Consider the following 16948-nt stretch of genomic DNA (forward strand, 5'->3'; position numbering starts at 1 on the left):
AATAGATACGTGAGTATATTTGTATCATGAAAGGATCCTTGATGATAATTCCTCATATTTTTAAAATAAGAAAATTTGGAGGTTTTAAACGTTCAAGTATGAATAGGACACATGTGTGAAAATATTTGAAGAGAAAGTAGCCCTGTAATATTGTGCTTTCTTTTTTCTAAATAATGTTGCATACTTTAAATATGCTCTAACATGTGTTTATATGCTTTTACAAATGAGGTTGATTTAGTTATAATACTTTCGCATGATGTTTTTTTTTATTCTAACATTTTGAACAAAAATTTTATTGTTGAGCTAAGTGATAATAAGATTCATGTTTGTCTTCTAGCATGAAAGAGTATTAATCAACCTAAATTTAATTTCTATTTCTTTATTTCTTAAAGTCATACATTATTTTGTATTTAATTTCCATTTATTAATAATTGATTAATTCTTAAAGATAATTTTGATTTTGCATGACATCATTTTCATATGGAGATTTTAAATGTGTGGTTAAATGAAGGAGTTTGTTCTTATTATTTCACAAATACAATCAATTAAAATATTTGAATGGTATCGTGAGAGATTTAAAAAATCTCCGTAGATATTCAGCTTAATCGCCTCATTGTGAAGGATAATAAGTCCTCGCAAATGTCGTGGTCATTAACTTATAAAATAAATAAATAAATAAATTTTGTAAATAAAATTATAATTTTTTTAAATTAATGCATTAAATCTTTTGGTCATGTGAGATTTTTGAATATCCATAGACCTCTAGGATAATCGTATTACCGTAAAAGTCAATAAGACTTTACAGGTATGATGATTACAATTCTCTAAAAACATATACATGCATGCTTGAATAAATTATTATTAACATATAAATAAATTTAATTCTTTCATTGTGAGAGATTTTGAAATCTCCGCAGATATTTAGAATGATTGTATTATCTTATGAGCCAATAAGGCTCTACAGGAACTGCAATTAAATTCCCAATCATAAAATAAAAAATAATTTTAAATCCTTTTCTTTTCCAAAAATTCAAAAATAGAGAAAATTAATTGAAATTAAATTACTTTTTGCAATTTAAAACACATATATCAAAATTTCAGAAATTGTTTTATTTACGAAATGGTGAATTATTTTTAATTAATTTCTCTTTAAAAATATTTTTGCCAACAACTCTTAAAGCCCGAACTACGTGGACTTCGATCCCCACCGCAGGGTACGTAGGCCTCAGAGTCAGATTTTGAGTCAAGTCCTCCACGTAAATAAATAAACATTTCACACTTAATTCTTATTATTTTTATATCAAACACATGAATATAAAAGGGATAATTAAAATAATTTTAAAATCATATTTATATATCACTACAAACTTCAGGTAACCGTTCTTACGAACGGGTGTTGTGGGGTGCCTAACACCTTCCCTACACTCAATCGACTCCCGAACCTATTTTCTATTTTCGCAGACCATCCTTATCCACCTTTAAACGGTTTCCCAAGATTTCCCTCAAAATCTTGGTGGCAACTCCTATTTCTCCAGTCTTCCTTCCGAAGGCCGGAACCTTCACTCTCACGCCATCCGCATCGCATTTCTAGATGCGATAGTTGGCGACTCCGCTGGGGACTTAGAGAGTCAAGCCTATATAAGTTTGTTGTGTTCAAAATATAATATGGTTTTTCTTTTTTTACTATTATCCTTTTTAATTTTTGTTTGCTTTTTCCCTTATTATTTCTCTTCTCTGTCTTTTAATTTGTTTTATAACATGTCTTAGGATAGATAACAGGCGGAATGAATTCTAGGATAGAAGACTCTTATTTGTACATATATTTATCTCTTTGTTTGACTTGATTGGTAGATAAGGGATGGGGAATATCAAATTTGCATACACTTACCCTCACACACATAACGGGCCTTATACCCGGGTCTAAGGGAGCCTTAGGTTAGCAGAAGTTGGTAACGGTTTTCCTGAGGAATGTTCATATTCTTGGAGATTACTATGAAAACTTCGCCTGAGTTGTTACTTATTTATTAAGTTTACTCCCTGAAGGGTTGAAAGGCTCTCGGAGGAATAAATTTATTAAATGGGGTTTCTATCTTCATGGTGGAAGCAGCTTGGTTGCCCATGCTAGGATTGTTAGATCAAACCAAGAACTTTGCACATAATAAGTCAAGCTTGCTAGTATCCCTATAGTATGTGGATGAAGTGCTCCTGAGATATCTTGCCTAAGGATAATATTTGATGTAAAAAAAAAAACTTTTTTCCACGTCATTTCCTTAAACAAAGAATAGATAGCGAATTTATCAATATTAAAAGATACTATTTAGATTATAAATATTCTATAAAAGCCATCAGTAATATATATATATATATATGTCATTTAATTGGTGGGCATTTTTTCTTAAGGAGCAGTAAGGAATCAGAGGAGTGAGTAAGATTGTTAATAAGTTAGTATTAATTAATTAGGCTTGTAAAAAAAGGAAAAAAAAACATTAACTATAATTGTGAAAATACTCCATCTCCTGTAAAATAAACTCTAGTTTTTATTCCCCTGAAATTCAATAAGAATTTGGAGGGATAGAAGCTATGATTAAATTATATTTGTGACATAGTACCTTTTCATTTTCTTTTCATTTCTTATTTTAATAGGAAATAAAGTGGATTGTTAAGAAAGGTTAGCATACAAGAGAAAAGCACAATGAATGTCATGGATGCAATTCCAACAGGAGTAGTGTATAGAGGCAAGGGAATAAAATTGGAGGCAATGATGGAAACGTTAGACAACTTGAGAGAACTCTCTCGACACATCAAAAGAAATTCACTATCTGAGTTTAGGAAGAAATATGGGGATCTTTTGGACTTGCTTTACGTACCAGTTCAAACTGATGCCATGATTGTTTTGGGGCAGTATTGGGATGATACATTGAGATGTTTTATATTCCCAGACTTTCAACTCGCTCCTACAATAGAGGAATATGGAGCTTTCTTAGGGATGCCTCTTGAGGAAGGAGATCAAGTGTATAAATACCCAGGATATCTACCATCAAAAAATCAAATTGCCAAGCTTCTTGACCTAAATATTGAGGAGGTCAAATCGCTTTGTCCAGGAAAGGAGGAGGGGATTTCAAGGGCATTTATGGAGAAATACTTGGTCAAATTGGCTGAGCAGAAAAGATGGATTGTTTTCAATAGGGTTTTTGCTATGGTAATTTATAGAGTAATTCTATTCCCATTTGTTATAGGGATAATTGATTTACATGCAATCAGTGTATTTTACATGGTAGAATATCACCGAATTAACCCCGTAACAGCAATTCTGGCAGAAACCTACATGACTTTAAGCCATTGCCATGCCAAGAAAAAGGGAAGATTGAGGTGTTGCCTTCACTTATTAAATGTGTGGATCATGAATCACTTGTACGGAAAAGAATTCCAAGAAGGGAAATGGCATGATTCCTATAATCCACTTACTGCATTCAAGAATAAAGAAGGCAGGACCATATTAGACTGAAAAGGGTGGAGTGAAGTTTTTAATCAACTTCAAGAAGGAAGAGTTTATTGGAAATTGATATAGTAGAGCAATGAGAAAATAATTTATCAATGCGGGGATTTCTTAAATGTTCCACTCATGGGGCCGCGGGGAGGAATAAACTACAATCCTGCATTATTATTGAGACAACTAGGTTTCCAATAAAAAATTCCTTCGGGAGAAGAAGTTCAGAGAATTTAATTCCTTCATGATGATGCCACAACTAAGAATCTAAGCCAAAAGGTGGCAAATGCATGGGGTAAAGTTCTATATAGAGGAAAGACGGAGTTAGGGGTACGTCTGATAAGGGCAGATGAAGATTATCTAACTTGGTTATCAAAAAGAATTCAGGGAGCTAATCCAGCGTTTGCTCACCTTGATCCTTTGCTTAGCAGTGACACAACAGAAGCACAGAAGGAGTTAACGAGACAATTCGAAAGAAGGGGTGAGGAGATAGAAAGATTGACCAAAGCAGATCAAGAGAACAAAGAAGCTTTAACCTACCTATAACATGAGTATACTTCCTTACAAGAGTAAATACAAAGGATGAAGAGACAAGATATATGGCAAGAGAGTACAAAGATAGATCAATTGAAAAAGGAGAATTTGAAGCTCAAACGCACAATGTGTGACATGCATATACAACTTAAAGAGCATGATCAGGAGGTGAAGGATAACCGGATCAAGTTGATAAAGGTCACTAAAGAAAGGGACGCTCTCAATAATGAAGTACAAGCCCTTCGTCCTTTAAAGAGTTTATCACAAAAGGTGGAAATGGTTACTAAGCAGTTAAAGGTAAAGGCAAATGAATTAGCAGCAGTTAGAAGAGATACATCTAGCATAATTCAAAATTTAATAGAACAAATACACCAACAAACTGATGTGTTAGATGATTGGAGGACACTTTATTCCAGAAAAGCAGAAGAGGTAGAAAAATGGAGGGATCGAGCTGAAAGTTGGATTCAATTGGCAAATATAACCATTCCAAGATTCTGGGAGGTTTACACACAAGCAGAGCACATGAGCCATCCCTTTAATACTTCAGCAGAAATGTCAGATTTCATTATACTATGTGATGATGTCATGGGGGAAATAAGGGCATTAGCGCAATCATGGTGACGTGAGGGAATTATATGTAAAATGTTTGGGCTGCTTGTATTTTGCACCAAGAGATTCTCTTTTGTAATGGACATCATTTATAAAGAAATTAGAGTTCTTATGAATTGATTGCCAACCTTATATTCTTATGAATACAATACGTATCTTAAGGGAATAAGAAAACTATGATAATTCTTCAAACAAGTGGTGATTCGCATTCAAGTGACCTAGTATTTTGTATGCCAACTCTAAGTGACAATCCACTAATTTCCATTTTTTTTAAAAAAAAGATCTATAATTTATTTATTTATTTATTTTTAATCAGGAAGTAACATTGCTCCAGTAAAGAATTTGTTTAACCAAACTCATCACCCTACCCGAGTTTATTTGACTCGTGCCCGAGTTAAGGCTATAGCAATAGAGGTTCGTGACCTTGAGCATGAGGAAGGAATGGAAGAAGAAGTATCATCTTTGAAAAATCAAGTGACCCTTATACAAGCTCAAATGGGTGAAATGATGAAGTTGTTGCAAAATATGAATGCAAGTGGGATAGCTAACACTAGTAACCCCCAACCCCCTAGTGGAAACCAAGGAAATGAGTCTTTACAGCCACAAGGGGGGTTGTTAATAGTACGGCAGTCGGTGGAAGGATTGATCCTATAGCGAAATCCCCTGAACAACCTACCCAAGAGTGGAATAAGGGAGAAGTATATACATATAACATTTCGGTTATAGATCCAACTGAAGGTTTTAATAATGTATCACTAAAAGGCATGGAAGATAATTCCAAAGACAGCTGGAAGGAAGAGATATCAAAAATGAAGGATCAACTTCGGGCTTTACAAGGTCCAGTCTCCTGGGGATCCCTTAAGATTGATGAACTCTGCTTACTACCGGAAGTGCCTGTTCTAAAAAAAATTAAAGTACCAGACTTCACTAAGTATGATGGTAGTAGTGATCCTGAATATCATTTGGTTACTTACTGTACAAAGATGTTAGTTTGGTCAAGGAAAGAAAAGTTCCTCATCAATTTCTTCCAAGAAAGTCTCACAGGGAGTGCATTAAGGTGGTTTATGAAATCTGATCGCTCTAAATATAAGAAATGGGGTGATTTGGTTGGGGCATTCATGAAACAATACAGGTTTAACCTAAGTATAGCCCTAACAAGGGAACAGTTAGAAGGGATGAAGAAGAAGGCTAATGAGACTTTTAAGGAATATGCCCAAAGTTGGAGATCAGTTGCCTCCGAAGTTCAACCTCCTCTAATTGAGTCGGAGTTATGAACTTATTTTATTAATGCTCTAGTTGATCCTTATTATAAGATTATGTTAGGAACGCAGGCTCGAGATTTTTCTGATCTTATTGAAGTAGGTGAACGAATTGATACGAGCATACGGAGAGGAAGATTAGAAAATACACCCTCAGAAGCCAAGGAAGCACAAGTGGGGAAGAAAAAGGAGGGAGACATCAATTATGTACAAGGACCCTACCAACAACCCTTCAATCGCGCCCGTAACCCTTCGTACTCCCAACCAAACAACTTTGCACGGTTTGATTCAACACGACCAAGGGCAGAATTTTATCATACTTCTCTAAATGCTCAATTTAATCATCAAATGGATAATCAACACCATATTAGAGCAAGACCAGTAAGGCCACCTCGGGATGAGCGCCCATTACCAAACTTTAATGTTACACGGACAGAGTTGTATAAAGATTTGGTTGCAAAGAATCTTATGGGGCCTCAACCTATTAAACCTCTCCAACCACCTTTCCCAGCTTGGTATGATCCGAACGCAACATGTGAATACCACATGGGGGTGGCTGGCCATTCTATTGACAAATGTAATGCTTTCAGAAGACATGTGCTTCTTTTATTAGATAACAATCATATTGGGATTAAGACATGTAACAATCCTAATATCACTACCAATCCACCTGAGCATGAGAAAGGAAAGCCAGTTGCCATGATAGATAATGACATTAGCCTCTCAAAAGCAGTAGAGGACATTCCTTGCACCATGAAGCAGCTGTATGAGCACTTAAGAGAATTGGGCTACATCCAGCAAAGCTTTGGGAGCAATGAAAGAACTTCTCGAGCTATGTTTGATTTTTGTGAATATCACTAAGAGGTTATAGGTCATGACATTGAAAAATGTATTCCTTTCAAAGAGTTAGCTCAAAAAATGATGATATTAGGGATTGTGGTCATTGACAGAAAAAATACGAGAAATGTATGTGCATTAGATGAGAAGGTTACATATTTTGTAATCAATAAGGAGTCACAAGCTATAGAAGGAGAAAATTCATCCTTTCCAACAAATAAGCTAATTTATGAAGTGAAGGAATCAGCGGAAAAATCCTTTTTGCTTATTGGCAAAACATCTCATAATGTCAGTAACAAGAAACCTATTGCTCTCCTCCACATACCAGCATCATTCCCATATCATAGCAATCATGCTGTACCCTGGAATTATGGCTTAAGAATTGAAGGCCTTCACGATCAAGGGACACTAAACAAAGCTAGTAATGTTGACATTACTGTTGGTGGAATTACACGAAGTGGTCGAATTTACACCGATGAAACCTACACGCTAGGGGGTAAGGGTTTAGAAGTTGGAGAAAGCTCAGGCACTAAAGAATTTACCGTGAAAGGCAAAAAAGGAGGGATCGATGAATTTTTAAAGATTATGAAACAAAGTGAATATAACATTGTGGAACAATTGAATAAGACCCCAGCACGAATTTCAATATTGTCCCTCATTTTTAGTTCTGAAGTACATCGAAAGGCTTTACAAAAGGTTCTAAATGAAGCTTATGTGTGGCCAAACATAACTCCTAAGAAAGTGGTTAATCTAGCTAATACTGTGAAAAACTCTACATTGATTGCATTCTTCGAAGATGAGATTTTCTTGACAGCTTCTCAATGCCCAAAGGTGCTCCACATTACTTTAAAGTGCCATGGTTATGTAATAGCCAAAGTATTGATTGATGGGGATTCTACCTTAAATGTCTTACCTCGATCTACTATAGAACTTTTACCTGTTGATGCATCTTGTATGAAACATAGCGACGTGGTAGTTAAGGCATTTGATGGGACAAGACGAGAAGTTATAGGCAATGTCTGCCTCCCATTGCAAATTGGACCAAGTACTTTCGTGGTAGAATTTCAAGTTATGTACATTGATGCTACATATACCATGTTACTTGGTAGACCTTGGATTCATGATGCTGAGGCTGTACCCTCGACTCTACACTAAAGACTCAAATACATTAATGATGGAAGACTTATTACCATAAGAGGAGAAGAAGAACTGATAATTAGTAAGCCAAGTGTGGTGCCTTATATTGAGAATATTGAGCAATCATTTGAAAGCACATATCAAAACTTTGAGTTTGTTGAGATTGGCCAATCAAGTAAGGAGGTGAATCAAGTCGTGGCTAAGATCATGAAGAACTATGGATTTAAATCAGGAAAAGGATTGGGAACCAAGTTGCAAGGGATAAAAGAACCAATAGTACTACTAGAAAACCCAAAACGTCAAGGTCTAGGATATGAGCCTTCTTTAGAAGCATCAATGACAAGGCAAATGAAGTTGAAGAAAGGAAAGAAGCAAGATAAGCAAGAAATCCCACATATTTGTGAAACGTTTCCATCACCTATAGAGATAATCAATCCAAATGGTTTTATAGCTATGATGAGTGAAGATTACAAAGGAAGCTCAAAGGAGGTATGGATACAGCCAGACACGCCAGTAAAAGAGTTGGGCAACTAGGAATTTAAGGAGATTGTTGATGTCATGTTGTTAAAGTAATATTTCCATGTGTTGTTTCACTTTTTAGGTTAATTTGTGTACTCTTAAACTTTATTTAAAGAATGAATGCAATATTTTGTTTCTTTGTTTTCTCTCTTCACTCTCCCCATCATTTCATTCATTATCCACCCTTTCTCTCTCCATCCATAGTATTTTTCTCATATTCTTATTTGCACCTCATACGTATAAATACTCATTCACCTTGCACAATAATTTTCCAGGGAATTAGAATTCTCGGAACTCCTGTCTAATTCATTGGTTCCTGAGCATAGTTTGAATGAACTATGTTTCACTATGGATACATATGATTATGAAACTGATAAAGATGAAGAAACGCCCCTAATCTTTGTAAAAATGATAGAATCTTCTGAACGAGGCATCATGCCACATGAGGAATCGATTGAAATTGTAAATTTAAGGATGGAGGAAGATAAAAAAGAGTTAAAAATTGTTGATAATCCAGAGAAAGAAGAGATGATTAGTTTGTTTCGAGAGTACCTTGATATGTTTGCATGGTCATACTTGGATATGCCAGGGATTGATTCAGAGATTGCTGCTCATAGGTTACCTTTACATCCTGATAGTAAACTTAAGAAGCAAAAATTACGACGAATGAGCCCTGATATGTCACTTAAAATTAGAGAAGAAGAAAAGAAACAATGGGAAGTCAGATTCTTAAAAGTAGTCAAATATCCATAATGGGTTGCAAACATTATTCCAGTACCAAAAAAAGATGGACGAGTTAGAATGTGTGTAGATTATAGGGACTTGAATCGTGCTAGCCCTAAGGATAACTTTCCTTTATCGCATATTGATATGCTTGTGGATAATATAGCACGCAGTTACAGATATTCCTTTATGGATGGTTATTCAGGATACAACTAGATTCCTATGCACGTGGAGGACAAACATAAAACTACTTTCATTACACCTTGGGGTACCTTTTGCTATAAGGTGATGCCCTTTGGATTAAAGAATGTGGGTACAACTTATCAGCGAGCCATGGTAGTACTGTTTCATGACATGATGCATAAGGAGATTGAGGTGTATGTGGATGACATGGTAGCTAAGTCTGCTGAAGATGAAAGCCATGTAGTAGTTCTTCGAAAATTGTTTAAATGCTTGCGTAAATACAAGCTCAGGTTAAACCCTAATAAATGCGTATTTGGAGCCTCATCGAGAAAATTGTTAGGTTTTATTGTCAGTAAGAAGGGCATAGAGGTAGATTCTGACAAGGTCAAAGCAATTCACGACATGAGGCCGCCACAAACAGAGAAAGAGGTTCGCAGTTTTTTAGGGTACCTGAATTATATATCCAGATTCATAGCCAATCTAACTGCTACTTATGAGCCACTTTTTAAATTATTACGAAAAAGTCATACTGACACGTGGGATGAATATTGTCAGCAAGCTTTTGACAAGATTAAGGATTATTTATTGAACCCTCCACTATTAGTACCTCTGACACCTGGTCGGCCTTTGATTCTTTACTTAACCATAAGACCTACATCTATAGGTGCAATGCTGGGATAACTTGATGAAGTCGGCAAAAAGGAAAAGGCGGTTTATTATTTGAGCAAAAAATTCACTGATTGTGAATCACGCTATTCACTAATTGAAAAGACATGTTGTGGTTTAGTATGGGTTACTCGACGACTAAGGCAATACACGTTGTATTATACCACATGGTTGATTTCACGAATAGATCCCATAAAATATATTTTTGAGAGTCCTCATGTATCAGGTCAAGTTTCTAGGTGGCAGGTAATACTCTCGGAATATGATGTGAAATACATGACTCATAAGTCAATTAAAGGAAGTATCATTGCAGATTATTTGGCAGCAAATCCTATGGAAGAATACCAACCTATAAATTTTCAATTCCTAGGCGAGGATGTTCTTGTGGCAGAAGAGGAAGCACGAGGGGAAGAAAAATGGAAGATGTATTTTGATGGGGCAGCAAACATTTATGGAAATGGATTAGGAGCAGTGTTGATATCCCCAGAGGGCAGACAATTCCCATTAGCCATCAAATTAGGCTTTGACTGCACTAACAACATGGCTGAGTATGAAGCATGTTTAAATGGCTTACAAGCTGTCGTGATATTAGGCATTAAGGAACTTAATGTTTTCAGAGATTCCGCTCTTGTTATTTATCAAGCAACTGACGAGTGGCAGACTAAGGATTCCAAGTTAATCCCATATCAAAAATATCTCACCCAGATGATTAATAAATTTGACAAAGTGAGATTCCACCACTTATCTCATGATAAGAATCAATTTGCAGATGCTTTAGCAACACTAGCTGTCATGGTTAAGTTGGATTGTGGAATTCACGTTCAACCAATTAGGATTGAGGCTAAAATTAATCCTGCATATTGCTTGAATATTGAAAATGAAATGAAGGCACATCTATGGTTTCATGATATAAAAAATTATGTAAAAAGCGGAGAATACCCTTTGGAGGCAATGGAAAATGACAAGAAGACTATCCGACGTATGGCAATGAATTTCTTCCTTAGTGGGGATGTACTATATAAAGGAACTTTTGATGGTACATTGCTTCGGTGTGTTGACTCAGGGGATGCACGAAAAATTTTGAAGGAGGTTTATGAAGGAATATGCGGAACTCATGCTAATGGCCATACTATGGCAAAACAAGTTCAGAGACAGGGTTATTTTTGGCTAACTATAGAAAGAGATTGCATTGAATATGTCAAAAAGTGTTATAAATGCCAAATTTATGCTGCTCGAATACATGCCCCACCTCAACCGCTTCATAACCTTGTGGCCCCCTGGCCTTTCTCTTTATGGGGACTTGATGTTATTGGTCCAATCAATCCTAAGGCCTCAAATAGGCACCGTTTCATCCTTGTAGCTATCAATTATTTCATAAAGTGGATAGAGGCTGCTTCTTTTGCTAGCATTACCCAGAAAGCTTTCCTTAGGTTTTTGAAAACGAACATTATCTGTAGATACAGCCTACCAGAACAGATTATTACAGATAATGCACCTAATTTGAATGGGATAGAAGTTCAGAAGTTGTACGGACAGTTCAAGATTAAACACCATAACTCGGCAGCTTATCCACCTCAAATGAATGGGGCGGTTGAGCAACTAATAAAAATATTAAGAAGATCATTGGAAAGATGACAATCACATATAAGGATTGGCATGAGATGCTTCCCTATGCTCTTTATGGGTATCGCACAACTATGCTGTGTCAACTGGGGTAACACCATACTCATTGGTATATGGCATGGAGGCTGTGACTCCAATTGAAGTAGAGATACCCTCATTAAGGGTAGTCATAGAATCCGTGTTAGAAGAAGATGAATGGATTAAAACTCGATTTGAACAATTGAACATGATAGAAGAGAAGCGATTAGCAGCCATATGTCATGGACAATTATACTAAAAGAGGATGGCAAAGGCTTTTAATAATAAGCTGCGTCCAAGAGAATTTAAGCCAGGGGACCTAGTCTTGAAAAAAATCCTCCCGAGTCAAGAAGATTGCCGAGGTAAATGGGCTCCTTTCTACGAAGGCCCTTATATTGTGAAGCAAGCCTTTTCAGGAGGCGCCCTTATTTTGGTAGATATGAAGGGCCAAGAATTGTCAAAACCTATAAATTCGGATGCTGTGAAGAGATATTTTGCTTGAAGCTAAAGTACCTGCTAGGTTGAAAACCAGAAAAGGCAACCTAGGCAAAAGTTAAGGTAAAAAAAAAGAGAGAGATCAAACAAAGATGCCTGCTAGGTTAAAAACAAGAAAAGGACACCTAGGCAAAAGTTAAAAAAAATAAAAAAAAGAAGAAAAAGAGAGAGATCAAACAAAGATGCTTGCTAGGTTGAAAACCTAAAAAGGGCACCTAGGCAAAAGGTAAGGCAAAAGAAGGGAGGTTTAAGCAAAGCTATAGCGAACTAAAATATTGTATTAATGGGTTAGAAAGATGGTGTTTTGCTGGAATGGGGTGGATAGATGCTTCACATAATCAATTCTTACCACATATATTCATAGTGACATAGAAGTTCGTTGCAAATGTTATAAAGGTTCCAATGAAGAAACTTCTTCTGCCTGATTTTTTTATTCCTTTGAGACTCCTCCTGTTAAATTTCTCTCTTTCTTGTGACTCTAAGTAGCTTATTCAGTCGATAAACTAGCTTTTCATGAAGTATAATCTCTTATATACATGATCCTTATTGCATTCTTTCTTGTTTATAAAATTAGCCTTATTAGAGACACAACACTTTATATTATACTTTTTACATGTGATACAAGACTCTCTCCCTTATTCCCACAAATTTCAACAATAAAGGTTCTATTCTTGGGATGTTGGAAGAAATCAGAGGCATGTACCTTATTCGAGTTGCACTAGATTCTGTTGTCCACCAATCCTATGTGTTGCCACTAAATCTTAAGAAGGAGTTAGTTAAACGAAACAATTACATAAAGCAATGATATCTTCTACCTAGCGTGAGGGCATATGTTAGTACCGCTTTTATTATTGTAATTATTATTATTATTATCTACAAAAAATTTAATAAAAACGAAAAAAAATGATGAAAGAAGAAAGTGAGAGAGAGAAGATACATAATAAAATTATTATTTACAAATAGTATATCAATTTATGATTCAAAGCCCTGTAAAGACAGGCACTCACCAAAAGCCCTACATGGCTAGGCACTTCCTTATGGTTCAAAGCCCTGTAAAGACAGGCACCCACCAAAAGCCCTACATAGATAGGCATTTCCTTACCGCTCAAAAGAAAGGTATTTTTGAGTAGATGACAAAGCATATGCTTCTTTCTTCATTCATATTTGGTCTGAGTCATGGTCATTTGTTTACGGCATCTTTCTATGTCAATTGATCTTTTTTTTTTGCATCACATCACCTCATCGCATTAAAAAAAATCAAATCATGTCATTGTGTTTGTTATGCAATAGTCTGGCATTTAATCATATCTTGTCATGTCAGGGGCAGCAAGGTCTTTTCATAAGTATTACATGGCCGATCAAAATATATGTTGTATCTTTACTTGCTGCTTATGTAAGAATTCAAAACCACACTTTTTCATACTTACATAAGAAACAAGTAAAGAGGGGCAACTATGAACACCCTATTTTGTCCGGGCATTATTTTTAATAACTAAAAAAATATATAAAAATACAAAAAAGGAAATTTAATCTTTTTGGATTATATTTTCATATATATGTGTATATATAATACAAAAATAAAATTTAATCCTTCTAGAGATTATATATCTTTTAAAATAAAAAAAATTAAGAATAATAACCTTGCTTAAATCTTTAAAATCTCTCTCAAAATATTTCAATAATAAGAAAATTATGAGAATCAACTTCTTAAGAATTAAGCTTTTTTTTTTTTAAGATCTAATTGTCTCTCTCATATGTACATATACATAATAATAATAATAAAATAATTAAAAACTAAAAGAAAAGAGAGTTAGGTTTTAAAAACAAAATAATAATAATAATATAAATAATATGGAAATCAAGGGTTATACGCTAGAAAATCCAGTGCTTAACTAATGCCTTTATCCATTTATCCCGGTGTAGCAGCAGGAATTAGATAACAAAAAAATAGATTATGCATGCACTGACTTTTTGACTTAGCACCAGAAAGAAAGATGAAAGAAACAGAGGCATACACAGAACACATACCCATACACACTTTCGGACAAACACAGAGCGAGAAGAAACAGAAACGTGCAGCAGCAACACACACACGGAGACTAGGCACGATAGAAGGAAAAGGGAAGCAGAACATGTAGAGAAAGAAAGCAAAAAAAAAAGCGATGAAAACCATAGCAGTCCCATACATAGAAAAAAAAGGGGGAAGTCACGCATGAAACCAGAGTCAGGCATAGAGAAAAAGAAACTAAGAGTAGCAGACAGCAAACCTGAACTGTTTAAGCACACGCAAAGTGAAACGCAAAACAGAGCAGGAATGTAGCCATGAAAAAAAAGCAACGAAAGAACACCACACTTTTCGGCTGAAAAGGAGGACAATGGAAAAGAAGAAGCAGAAACACGAGTAGAAAAGGAAACACACGAGCAAACATGAAACACACGCACAGCAAGAATGCAGCAGAAGTTGGAGGGAGAGTGAGAGAGCACACGTATGAAAAGAGAGAGAGAGCAGAAGCAGAAAAAAAGAAAAAAAAAACACAGAGGCTAAAGTTTGCATATAAAACACGCAACCGGGAGACGTAGAAAGCTGCTGTAAAAAATGAAATGCAGAGCAGAGAAAAAGGAGGAAGCACCACTCATGCAACAAAGCCAGAAATGAGGGAGCTTTCAGCACACGCATGCACAAAAAAAACGCTCAGAAAAACAGAGCATTAAAAGAAAAGGCAGAGAAGGAGAAAAAGAGGAGACCGAGAGGGAAAGATTTGGAGTATAAAAATGTAGAAAACAAGAGTATCGGGAAAAGGAGAAGAAGACGAAGAAAACAGGAGCAGGAGGACGAACGAAAACTGGAGAAGAGAGGTACAGAGGAAAAGAGAAGAAAAATAGAGCAAGAGAAGGATGGAGAGAGCTGAACGTGAAACAGAAAAAAGAGGAGCTGGTTTTGGCTGGAGAAAAGGAGAGAAACTGAGAGAGAACTGAAGGGAAAGAGGAGTTGGTTTTGGCTGAAAAAAAGGAGAGAAACCGAGAGAGAAAATTGAGACGAGAATAGAAGGGAGAACGTGAAAATAAAAGCACCGAGAAAAAGAAAAAAAGAGGAAGAGACAGACGAGAGCAACAGTCAGAAGAGGAAGGACATTAAAAATGAGAACACAGAGAGAAGAGAAAGAACACAAAAAAAGAGAAAATGAGGACGAGAGGAAAAGGAGTAGATGTCTTTCTCTGTGCCAAAGGAACGAAGGCAGTATCTTGCTTGAGGAAAGAGCAGCATTTTGGTTCAGAACTGGGAGCTAGTCATCCTTTTCTATCACTGCAAGAAGTCTGAGTTGTTTTTCTCCCTTCTCTGTTCTGCTATTTGGTACGCCACACTTGTATTTTCCTTCATACTGTTCTTGTTCTAAAACCTGGCAATAGATACGTGGGTATATTTGTATCATGAAAGGGATCCTTGATGATAATTCCTCATATTTTTAAAATAAGAAAATTTGGAGGTTTTAAACGTTCAAGTATGAATAGGAAACATGTGTGAAAATATTTGAAGAGAAAGTAGCCCTATAATATTGTGCTTTCTTTTTTCTAAATAATGTTGCATACTTTAAATATGCTCTAATATGTGTTTATATTCTTTTATAAATGAGGTTGATTTAGTTATAATACTTTCGCATGATGTTTTTTTTATTCTAACATTTTGAACAAAAATTTTATTGTTGAGCTAAGTGATAAGAAGATTCAAGCTTGTCTTCTAGCATGAAAGAATATTAATCAACCTAAATTTAATTTCTATTTCTTTATTTCTCAAAGTCATACATTATTTTGTATTTAATTTTCATTTATTAATAATTGATTAATTCTTAAAGATAATTTTGATTTTGCATGACATCATTTTCATATGGAGATTTGAAATGTGTGGTTAAATGAAGGAGTTTGTTCTTATTATTTTACAAATACAATCAATTAAAATATTTGAATGGTATCATGAGAGATTTAAAAATCTCCATAGATATTCAGCTTAATCGCCTCATTGTGAAGGATAATAAGTCATCGCAAATGTCATGGTCATTAACTTATAAAATAAATAAATAAATAAATTTCGTAAATAAAATTATAATTTTTTTAAATTAATGCATTAAATCTTTTAGTCATGTGAGATTTTTGAATATCCATAGACCTTTAGGATAATTGTATTACCGTAAAAGTCAATAAGGCTTTGCAGGTATGATGATTACAATTCTCTAAAAACATATACATGCATGCTTGAATAAATTATTACTAACATATAAATAAATTTAATTCTTTCATCGTGAGAGATTTTAAAATCTCCGCAGATATTTAGAATGATTGTATTATCTTATGAGCCAATAAGGCTCTACAGGAACTGCAATTAAATTCCTAATCATAAAATAAAAAATAATTTTAAATCCTTTTCTTTTCCAAAAATTCAAAAATAGAGAAAATTAATTGAAATTAAATTACTTTTTGCAATTTAAAACACATATATCAAAATTTCAGAAATTGTTTTATTTACAAAATGGTGAATTATTTCTAATTAATTTCTCTTTAAAAATGTTTTTGCCAACAACTTTTAAAGCCCGAACTACGTGGACTTCGATCCCCACCGCAAGGTACGTAGGCCTCAGAGTCAGATTCTGAGTCAAGTCCTCCCCGTAAATAAATAAACATTTATTATTTTTATATCAAACACATGAATATAAAAGGGATAATTAAAATAATTTTAAAATCATATTTATATAGCACAACAAACTTCAGGTAACCGTTCTTACGAACGGGTGTTGTGGGGTGCCTAACACCTTCCCCACACTCAATCAACTCTCGAACCTATTTTCTATTTTCGCAGACCACCCTT

General features: G+C 35.0%; 1 protein-coding gene across 1 annotated transcript; it reads left to right on the forward strand.

Moving 5' to 3' along the window:
• Positions 1 to 5946: 5946 nt before the first annotated feature.
• LOC129310792 (uncharacterized) lies at positions 5947 to 7881 on the forward strand. Its single transcript, XM_054952704.1, has 2 exons — positions 5947 to 6725; positions 6840 to 7881. The coding sequence occupies exons 1-2, from the start codon at positions 5947 to 5949 to the stop codon at positions 7879 to 7881; spliced, it is 1821 nt and encodes a 606-aa protein (XP_054808679.1).
• Positions 7882 to 16948: the final 9067 nt, after the last annotated feature.

The sequence above is a fragment of the Prosopis cineraria genome, unplaced genomic scaffold, assembly GCF_029017545.1.
Source record: "Prosopis cineraria cultivar Desert tree isolate PC_DT_omini unplaced genomic scaffold, ASM2901754v1 PC5, whole genome shotgun sequence".
Taxonomy (NCBI): Eukaryota; Viridiplantae; Streptophyta; class Magnoliopsida; order Fabales; family Fabaceae; genus Prosopis; species Prosopis cineraria.